The sequence below is a fragment of the Myotis lucifugus genome, unplaced genomic scaffold, assembly GCF_000147115.1.
Source record: "Myotis lucifugus unplaced genomic scaffold, Myoluc2.0 scaffold_3945, whole genome shotgun sequence".
NCBI classification, from domain to species: Eukaryota; Metazoa; Chordata; class Mammalia; order Chiroptera; family Vespertilionidae; genus Myotis; species Myotis lucifugus.
In genome coordinates this window covers 1-10,125 of record NW_005874993.1, presented here as the reverse complement: position 1 = coordinate 10,125, position 10,125 = coordinate 1, and the positions used below count along the sequence as shown (strand labels likewise).

General features: G+C 63.7%; 1 protein-coding gene across 1 annotated transcript; it reads left to right on the top strand.

Annotated features, from left to right (window-relative positions):
• Window positions 1-836: 836 nt before the first annotated feature.
• Window positions 837-9,930, top strand: PRPF19 (pre-mRNA processing factor 19). Its single transcript, XM_006108855.3, has 16 exons — window positions 837-1,052; window positions 2,958-3,107; window positions 3,244-3,320; window positions 3,961-4,102; window positions 4,180-4,253; window positions 4,346-4,408; window positions 5,166-5,207; window positions 5,314-5,388; window positions 5,655-5,730; window positions 5,864-5,973; window positions 7,068-7,223; window positions 7,430-7,499; window positions 7,651-7,736; window positions 8,000-8,170; window positions 8,303-8,408; window positions 9,766-9,930. The coding sequence occupies exons 1-16, from the start codon at window positions 1,034-1,036 to the stop codon at window positions 9,861-9,863; spliced, it is 1,515 nt and encodes a 504-aa protein (XP_006108917.1). The 5' UTR covers window positions 837-1,033; the 3' UTR covers window positions 9,864-9,930.
• Window positions 9,931-10,125: the final 195 nt, after the last annotated feature.

Here is a 10,125-nt window from a genome sequence, read left to right as displayed (position 1 = left end):
TGTTGTCACCCCCCGGTTTTACCGATGCAGGGGATTGAGGCAGAGAAGTTCACAAGTTTACCAGCTGGGTGGAGCTGGGATTAGGGCACACACAATCCGACCTCAGAGTCCACGCTCCTGGGCACCATGTCATACTAACCTTCACTCCTGCAACTTCTGCCCTTCTCCCCAGCCCTTGTTTGTGCTGTCCCTCCTCTTGGGGCGCCCTCTGTGCTGCTTCTCTTCCATCTGCATTTTGCCCACCTGTTAGCATCAGCCACACCTCTTCGGCGAAGAAGACACACCTGTCTGTCCTGCTGCTTGGTCTGGACCCCTTATAGCTCACACCACATGTTCTGTACATGATTTCTGGGAGTATCGTATTTTATAGGTATCCACAAAGAACCCTACACGATCTGAGTTGGAAGGGAAACAGAAGTCACGAGGGAAAGGGACAGAGGAGCTGAAGACTTGCCCGAGATCGCAGAGCAAATTGGGAGTCCAGGCAGGGCCAGCACGGCTTCGGCCAGTGGCTGCTTTCTTCACCGGGTCACCTAGCAGGCTCTCTAAGGCAGACCTCAGGAATATGCGTTTTACCAAGTTTGTTAGGAAATGCTCGCGTACACTTAAGAGTTTGCAAGATCGTGGCCCCACGGCCCAGCGCGCACGGGTCTCAAAAAGGTTGCGAAAATACATTGGTTTTAAAATTCCCGCTGCATCATGGGAAGTGTAGTTCCGGACCTCTCCTCTCCCTGCCGCAGGGAGCATTTTACGGAAGGAGCCGAGTTGGTCCGGAAATAGCCGAGTGTTCCCTGGCGCGCCCTTTCCTGCCCCGTGGCGCTCTGGGAAAGAGCAGTTTCCGTTAAGTACAGGCAGAGGCGCGCGATCCGCCGCAGTCGCACGTGAAGGGCTGCGCGATCGTCCCTCGGGGTGGTAGCTCTCCGCTCGCCGCGGAGCGTCCCGGAAGCAGCGGGGAGCAAGAACTGTCCCGCGGCAGCTCCGAAGCTAAGCCCGGAGCCCGGCGTGTGGCGCCTCGGAGCACAGCGGCGGCGCCATGTCCTTGATCTGCTCCAGTGAGTACCTGCTGCGGCCGATCGAGGGTCGCAGGAGGCCGGGGAGCTGAGCGGGAGGGGCTGCGGCCGCTGGGGCGCCGGGGCCGGGCGGAGGTGACCGCGGGGCGCGGGGGAGGCTGGGCGCCCGCCTGTCAGCACGGGGGTCCTCCCCCTCTGCGTGGGATGCATCTGCGCAGCGCCTCACCGTTTACGTAACGCCTCGAGCTCATTGTCGCACGCATCGCCGAGGCCTGCCACCTCGCTCACGCAGCGGGCTTCGAGGCCTGGACGGACGGAGGGAGGGAGCCAGCTCTGGCGTAGGTATCGGGATCGCGAGGGCTGGTGCACGGTCCGCCTGGGGGGGGGCTGGTGCGCGGCTCGGGGCTTGCGTTTCCCCTGCAAAGGCGATCATTGCGCTGGGTGTCGTTGAGATCTCGCTCGGGTGGGCCCCACTGCTGCAGTGTGCGCGGGTCACGCGGAGAGGCGGCGGCGGCGGGGCTGGCAGCCAGGTCTGCAGCTCCCCGCCTCACCCCGTGCGAAAGCCGCGGGCATTGGCGTTGGCTTCCAGCTCAGCGGGCTGGTGGCCGCCTCGCAGGAATCCTCCCGAGCGGGAGTAGAGGCCCGTGGTGGTGGTGGTTTCGGATGAGACGTGAGGTCCGGGGAGGTGGGCTTTTCTCGTGCGGCGCAGCCGGCCGGGGGCAGAGCTGGGTGCTGCGGCGAGGCTCCCTGATCCCGCATCCGTGCGTTTTCCATGCATGCACCGCCCTCCCCTTTGGTATTTGTCGTGGCCTCCAGATGTCCATCCTCGCTGCTTCAACAGGTCACTGCCTTCGCATCCCTTTCTCTATTTGCTTCCTAACGCTCAAGCTCTTTACTGTTAGAATCTTTCCATTACCCCCCACCCCCCACCACACACACACACACACACACACTCCCGGGCAAAGAAAAGGAAGGGCAGCGTGATTAGCAGAAGGAAGCCTTCGCCTTGAAGAAGTCACCGTGTGCAGAGTATTTCGCATTTATTGTTTCCTCTCCGTCTGGAGGAAGCGCGTTCCCATATCCCCAGCATCCTTCCGCCCCTTCCCTCCTCTGCATGCGACATGTTTACCGTGTTTACCGAGCGCCTGCTGGGCTTCGGGAGTCCAGCTGCAAGCGCGGTCCTCAAGGGATGCGCACTGCGCAGCAGCAGCAGCAGCAGCAGCAGGCGGGGAATGGTGCCTCTGCTGCGGGAGATGGTGCAGATGAATTAATCTATGGAGCTTGGCGACTAGTAAACAACATGTGACTGTTTTGTATCCTTATAGCACCTGTCACGTTGCTTTGTCATTTCTTTGTCCCATACTCCGTCCAGGCTCTGGACCAGCAGTGTTCAGCTGGTTCTTGCAGGAATTTTGAAAACACGCAACCCCTTTCCCTTAGGTTGTCAAAAAAAATGGCAGCAGCCAACACGATACTGGCCTCCAGTGGAGGGAATCAAACGATAAATGCTTCTTTGTGTCAGCCGGACAGACAGTGTAGCGTATTTTCGTGTGCCTCGGAGTTGTAGGAATGAGTTTACGGGAGATGAAAGAGGGTGACGGTCACTGCTCTGGACTGAGGTTCCAGTGGCCTGTGTGTCTGCATGTCCCGGAGCGCGAGCATCGCGTTCAGAACGAGGCGGCGGGAGGGTGGCTGCTCTCAGGTGCCTGCACACGGCCGTGCAGGAAGTGCGTGTGGGCTTCTGGCTGTCAGGAGGCCGTGGAGGAGCTGGTTATGTCGCCGGGAAGCGTTCGGGGGACAGGACAGAGCTGGCGGCGTGGTGTCATGTCTTGACTCCTGTTCGTTGAGGGTGGGGACACATGGGCGTGTGGGGCCAGCAGCAGAGGAGGCGTCCCCTTGGCCCAAGGTCCCTTCGTCACCCCAGTCCCCTGCCTGCCGTCTCCGCAGTCTCCAATGAGGTGCCGGAGCACCCGTGCGTGTCCCCCGTCTCCAACCACATCTACGAGCGGCGGCTCATTGAGAAGTACATCGCCGAGAACGGCACCGACCCCATCAACAACCAGCCTCTGTCCGAGGAGCAGCTGGTGGACATCAAAGGTGCCTGGAGGCCGCCCCGTCTGTCCCAGCGCATGGGGGGGGAGGGGGGAGCGTGCGCGGGAGGAGCCACAGCTGAGGGGGGAGAGGAAGGGTCCCCCGGGGGGTGGTTCTCATGCCGCTCCCCCTCTCTCGGCAGTGGCTCACCCAATCCGGCCCAAGCCTCCCTCAGCCACCAGCATCCCAGCCATTCTGAAAGCCCTCCAGGATGAGTGGGTGAGTCCCTGGGGGAGAACCGGTGCTCCCGCTGGACGTCCTCGCTGGACGGGGCCTGGGGGGGAGGATGGAGCACTGTTTTCTCATTCAAGGGCAGGATGGTCGTGGAGGGGCCTGGTGCTGACATCCCACAGATCTGGGTCCCACCTGAGCTCCGCGCTCACAGGCCGTGTGAGTCGCTGGCATTCATGCTCTAGTGTTCCTCCCCGTACAGCGTGGTCAGTGCCGCTCAGGGCGTGGGGAGAATTGGGGTCTAAATTCATGTCTTCAGGGGCTTGTTTCATCTGTCGGTGCATCTGCAGCACCAGGAGCTGGGCCAGAAGTGGTAGGTGCTCTCAGATGTGAGCGAAGGCACGGGTGTGCCTGGCGTGGTGCCTGGCGCTGAGGGCGGCCAGTGCATAGCATTCTCGGTCCCTCTCGGGGAGGAGGTTTGCCGGTGAGGTCGTGGCGAGGGCTGGGGAGAGTGGCTCCCGCTCCTGTGGGTGCCCAGGTCGGGCAGGCCCGGGCGCTGGGTGGCTGCGGCGCGTTCGGGGCCACGCAGATAGTGCTCAGGTCGCCGAGGCCGTGTCCTCTCACCACGGCCGACCCTTCTGCTGGGTGCGCCCACTCCTCGCTGCCCCTCACGCGTGGTTGCCCCCAGGACGCGGTCATGCTGCACAGCTTCACTCTGCGCCAGCAGCTGCAGACGACCCGCCAGGAGCTGTCCCACGCGCTGTACCAGCACGATGCCGCCTGCCGGGTCATTGCCCGTCTCACCAAGGAAGTCACCGCTGCCCGAGAAGGTACAGCCTCCGCCCCACCCCACGCTGGGCTGGCCTCGCTTCCTCACGCCCGTTCCTAACGCCGTCTTCTCTCTCAGCTCTGGCTACGCTGAAACCGCAGGCTGGCCTCATTGTGCCGCAGGCTGTGCCGAGCTCTCAGCCCAGTGTTGTGGTGAGTGCCGTCGGCCCCGCCCCCCCGCCGCTGCCCTTTCCTGCCCACGCCTGGCACCCCAGGCCTCCCTCACCTTCACGTCTTCCCTGCAGGGAGCCGGCGAGCCGATGGAGCTGGGCGAGCTGGTGGGAATGACGCCCGAGATTATCCAGAAGGTAGGTGCGCTCGCGTGGGGAGCGGGGCCTCGCTTCTCCCTGGAGGCCGGTATGAATAGGACCAGGCCGTTAGGCAGTGGGCCGGGCAGAGCACAGACGGTGGGCGCAGACGGCCCGGCTGTGTTTATGTCGCCTTTTATGAACTTTATGACCTTGGGCCACTTACCAGCTCTTTTGTGTCCATTTCGCTGCTTCTAGAATGAGAACCAGTGCCTCCTCCACAGACGTGTGGGAGTTAGACAGACTGTAACTCAGTGCTTCCCTTGGGGGTTCTTTGCAGATGTTAAACACTTTGTTGCAAGTCTTCATGTTAAACACTTTGTTGCAAGTCTTCAGGCTTTGCGCTGAGGGAGCCAGGACAGGAGTTAGCATCTTCCTTTTCAGGATGGAGACTCTGAGACAGATCCCAGGGCACAGCTCACAGGCGCAGAGCGGGCCGGGCGGGGCTGTTAGACTGTGCTCGTTTGTGTCTAACGAGCAGTGCAGGCCCCCAGCTTGCACCTCAGCTCAGCGCCGGCCGGGCCTGGTGGCCGGGCCTGGTGCTCTGCGCCTGTCTCCTCGCTCTGCCGTTGTCCCCTCTGCGGCCTTGGCCGAGTGCAGCCGCGTCATCAGCACCCGCCCCGCAGCTTGGAGGGCGAGGGAAGGGCTCACGCTCGGCCCCTGGCAGACACCTGTGGGATAGGGCTGTGCCCGCACCAGCACCCCTCGTCTTGGCGAATAGCCTGCCTGCACTGAGTCTGTTCCCTCTCATCCGCAGCTCCAAGACAAGGCCACCGTGCTGACCACGGAGCGTAAGAAGGTGCGTGTTCTCCCGGGGCCGGGGCGGGTGGCCGGGGGGGCAGAGCCCCTGCAGGGGCGGCTGCGTCCTGCACTCACGGCCCTTCTCGGGCCCTTTCCTTCCTCAGAGAGGCAAGACGGTGCCTGAGGAGCTGGTGAAGCCAGAGGAGCTCAGCAAGTACCGGCAGGTGTCTTCCCACGTGGTGAGTGGCCGGGTGGGGCGGGCCAGCCTGGAGCCAGCGGGCAGCGAGCTGTCCCGCGCCTCTGGCCCCGTCTCCAGCCTTGGCTGCTTCCTGGTCACCTTGCTTCCTGCCCGCCCTGGCTTCCCAGTGATGCGGTGAGGGAGGTGCTGGTCCAGGCAGAGGCCAAGTGCAGAGGTGGGAACACAGGCCACTGGGTGGGCGCGGAGGCCGGGGGGTGTGGGGCCCTGGCCTGCCGAGGCTGGGCCCGACTGGGTTCGCTGTGACAGGGCCTGCACAGCGCCAGCATCCCCGGGATCCTCGCCCTGGACCTCTGCCCTGCCGACACCAACAAGATCCTCACTGGTGAGAGCTGGCCTGGCCTGGCCTGGCCCGCGGGGTGTGGGGGGACGGGGGTGCTTGTCTGTCCTGTGCGTGGGCCGCAGGGCAAAGGGAGCTGGAAGGGCTCGACTCTGGGACCTCACGCGTGTCCTTCCAGGCGGGGCAGACAAGAACGTTGTCGTCTTCGACAAGAGCTCCGAGCAGATCCTGGCCACCCTCAAGGGCCACGCCAAGAAGGTCACCAGCGTGGTGTTCCACCCCTCCCAGGTGGGCTCCCCCCCATCTCTCAGCCCCCCACCCCTCCCAGGTAGCGCGCTCCTGCCCCCTCATCTCTGAGCCCCGTGTCAGCAGCTCAGGCCCCAGAACCAGCCCCGCCCCGCCCCTGCTGCCTCCTGAGGAAGCGCTCTGCTCTCCCGAGTGGACAGTTAGGGGCTCTGTTTCCTCGCAAGGCGGCCCTCAGGCAGGGCAGCAAAAGCCTTTTCTTTAGTTAGTTTTTTTAGAAGGCCCAAGGCCCCCTGTTTTTACAATACAAACCCCAGGAAACAAAGCCCACCGGGCCCGGGGCTGGAGGTTTTGAGGCAGTCGGTACCCCGGGTCTTGGGGGGGGGGGGGGGGTGCCTGTCACAGCGGGTGGGGCAGGATAGACGGGACGAGGGGCCGCGGGAGAGGCAGTCCTGGCAGAGCCCTGGCGTCGTGGGTGTGGCTGCTCAGGCCTCGGACGGTGGGTCTGGCGCTGAGACAGTGGGGGGCTCAGCCAGCCTGTGCCTATTCCTTTAGGAAGTTAGAAACAGAAAAATAACGTGGAGAATCTTTCATAAAAATAAATTTCTCCGAGTGAAAGCCTTCCTTTCTTACTGGGGCTAATATTTCTCTTATGAAATCACTTCGACAAAAGATGGTGGTTGGTCTTACCTTCGTTTTTAATGTTCTAACCACAGTGGTTGGTAGGCGACGCTACAGAAGTTCCCTCCCTGCCCAGACTTTCCTAGGAGCCTTAGATGCGCTGGACATGCCTTGCAGCCCTTCGGGGCCAGTGCTGAGGCCGCCACCTGCCACCTGCCATCCGCCTGGAGGCACTGGCCCCTCCCGGCTATGTAAGCAGCGATGCGCAGCGATGCGGCCCCATCGCCCGGCCAGCTTCTCTGGTCCTGGGATGCTGCACCTGCTGCAGTTCTCCGCTCACCACTAGGTGGCGGGGCCTCCAAGGCCGAATGCTGCTTGATTTAGCATCTTAGTGTTTACCCGGTGGCCCTGGGAGGCAGGGCCGAAGGAGAAGCCGTGCGGGGTTGGCCATCCCCAGCCTCTGAGGTCGTTGGGTGCACCTCTTCTCTCCCTGAGTGTCCGCCTCTCTGTCCTCTCAGGAGCTGGTGTTCTCTGCGTCCCCAGACGCCACCATCAGGATCTGGTCGGTCCCGAGCGCCTCCTGTGTGCAGGTGGTGCGGGCCCACGAGAGCTCTGTGACGGGCCTCAGCCTCCACGCCACTGGCGACTATCTCCTGAGCTCCTCGGATGACCAGGTGCGGCCCCGAGGGCCCCGAGCATCGCGGGAGGAGGGACAGCTACACACACACACACACACACACACACACACGCCCCGGCCGCTCCCAGCATGGAGAGCGTTTCCTCTCTGCCCGTGGGGCTGGCTTCACCAGGGCTTGCCGGATGGGGTGCCTGCTCCCCAGAGGGCACCCCCTTTCTCACTCCTGCCTGGTGTCTGTTTCAGTACTGGGCCTTCTCTGACATCCAGACGGGGCGCGTGCTCACCAAGGTGACGGATGAGACCTCCGGCTGCGGTGAGTGGTGTCCCTTCATTTGCTGTCTGTCGTTTATCTTGTTTCATTTGCTCACGTGTTCTTATAAAAACGCACTGAGTGCCAGGCACTGGGGGGCACCTTCTGCCGTGCTTGTCCCCCCGGGCTCTGACCACGCCCTCCCTTCCCCCAGCTCTCACCTGTGCGCAGTTCCACCCCGATGGACTCATCTTTGGGACAGGAACCATGGACTCTCAGATCAAGATCTGGGACCTGAAGGTAGGACCCACAGCCTCCACCCGCCGCAGCCAGAGCCCGTGATGCTCGTGTGCCTGTGGCGTCCGGCCTGGGGTCCCGAGAGGGGAGAGGGCTGTGTGTGACGTGAGGGGTAGTCGGGGGCCCTGGGCTGGCCCCACCCCTGCTCTTCCTGCTGCTGTCCTTCCCCAGAGACAGGACGTCTCAGAGGGAGGGTTCGGCGAGCTCCGTTCCTCCCTGTCCTGACCAGTGGTGACCTTTTACTGCCCCCCCCCCCCCCAATGCAGGAGCGCACCAACGTGGCCAACTTCCCTGGCCACTCGGGCCCCATCACCAGCATCGCCTTCTCCGAGAATGGCTACTACCTGGCCACGGCGGCCGACGACTCCTCCGTCAAGCTCTGGGACCTGCGCAAGCTGAAGAACTTCAAGACGCTGCAGCTGGATAACAACTTTGAGGTGTGCCCCCCGCCCCCCATCTCGCTTGCCTCCCCATCTGTCAGTTACTCACCGGAACATCTGAACGGCCTCGCTCTCTCCCGGTGGCCCGATCCCCTTGCCCTGGTGTGACCTCTGTCCTGGCTCTGGCAGGTGAAGTCCCTGATCTTTGACCAGAGCGGGACCTACCTGGCCCTGGGGGGCACCGACGTCCAGATCTACATCTGCAAGCAGTGGACGGAGATTCTCCACTTCACAGGTGGGGCCTGGGGGGTTGGCCGGACGAAGTGGGGGGTCTCACTGGGTTAGGAACTTCTAGGCGCTCATGTGCCGCAGCAGCTGTGAGCCAGCCTGAGGCCGGAGCGCTTAGTGACTGAGAAGACGGACTCGGGAGGGGCGTGCTGGGCTGTCCGCGCCGGCTCTGCCCGCAGGCGGGGACACAGCCAGCCCTCCGCTCTCCGGGGCCGGGGTGTGCGTCCCAGGGGCCGAGGAGCGGGTGTCAGCACGGGGTCTGCCTGTCGGGAGGATCTGCCCTCAGTGCTCCGCATGCGTCCTGTCCGTTGTGGGGTTAGAGCCAAGTGCTAGGGAGGAGGCCCCCGCCCTGATGGGCTGTCTGGTCGGGTGAGGGAGGGATGCACGTGACTCCCAGGTAAACACCTAACTGCATGTGACCATGCCGGAGAAGAAGGTCCAAGGGGCTGAGACGGTGGACACAGGTCGCCGCCCGCCATAGCTGTGTCCTGGGCGCGTGACTGTCCCTTGCAGGGCTGTCGCTCTCCACCTTGAAAGGGGGCAGAGCGGCTCTGCTGTGCAGGTGGCGCCAGCAGGGACGTGGGGGTGGCGTGTGTGGTGACAGGTGCCCGCTGCTCTGTGGCAGCTGCTGTCTGTGTGGACAGTTGTGTGAGTGGCAGGTTGTGGGCGGGACGCAGGATACTTCTCCCTCCGCATGCTCCCAGGCCTGCACAGCGCGGTGTTTCGGGGGCTCCCAGGCCTAACTGCGGCCGTGGCTGAGCCCTTCCCCGACGCCGGGGTCTGAGGCCGGCGGGAGCCAGGGGCCTGCAGTGGACCCTGAACTGCTGGCGGCAGGTGACCCTGAACGGGCCTGAGGAACATGCAGTGACGCCCGAGTCCCGGGGGAGTGCTGCCCAGCCCCTCTGCCCCGCCCCCAGGCCCTGTGAGGGGCCCGGGTTCTCTAAGAGTTGGAACCCATGAGCTAGAGCAAGCGGAGGGCTGTTCCAGCTACAAGCAGGCTGACCACTGACACTTCAACCAGGAGGCTCAGCCACAGTGAAAGCCAGCCCCGGCCCGCTTCTGGCTCAGCGCTCGCCGCCCGGCTCAGGGCAGCTCACGGACGGGCAGGACCGCAGCTGCCCGGAAGCTCGGGGCCGGGGGTGGGGGCTGGTAGTCCTCCGTGCACTCAGCCCACGGCAAAGCCTCGTGTGCCCGGCACCGCGTGAGGCCCTGCGGGGAGATGCAGGTCCCACCAGAGCCCTGCCCTGCCCTCGGAGTGTAAAGTCCGGGGGAACCTGACAAGCAGTCACATGGGGGGGAGGGGCGTGTGTCGTCGGGTCAGTGCTCAGACCCCAGGGGAAGGCCTCACGCTTCGTCTCTTGCAGAGCACAGCGGCCTGACCACAGGGGTGGCCTTCGGGCAGCACGCCAAGTTCATCGCGTCCACGGGCATGGACAGGAGCCTCAAGTTCTACAGCCTGTAGGCCCTGTCCCTTCTGACGGTGGGGTAGAGTTAGGGTCGGGGGAGGGGGGGAGGCAGGGGAGAGACTACTGGGGGGAGGGGACCCTGGGGGGGACATTCACATCATTTCACTGGTCTGGGTGGGGGCTGGAGAACTCTGGCGGCCTGCACCAACTCTCACCCTGCAGCTTCCAGACCGGGAGCAGACGTGGAGGGAGCGCTGTCACCCTCCGCAGGCGGGTCGACGGCCGCTCTACGTCCTGGGCTCCAGTTCCAGAGACGCA

What these genes read in the sequence shown, in the direction of transcription:
- PRPF19 (XM_006108855.3), top strand. An exon ending in GCTCTCAGCCCAGTGTTGTG is followed by an intron (nt 4,254 to 4,345) that starts GTGAGTGCCGTC and finishes TCTTCCCTGCAG; the next exon opens with GGAGCCGGCGAGCCGATGGA. An exon ending in TCAAGATCTGGGACCTGAAG is followed by an intron (nt 7,737 to 7,999) that starts GTAGGACCCACA and finishes CCCCCAATGCAG; the next exon opens with GAGCGCACCAACGTGGCCAA.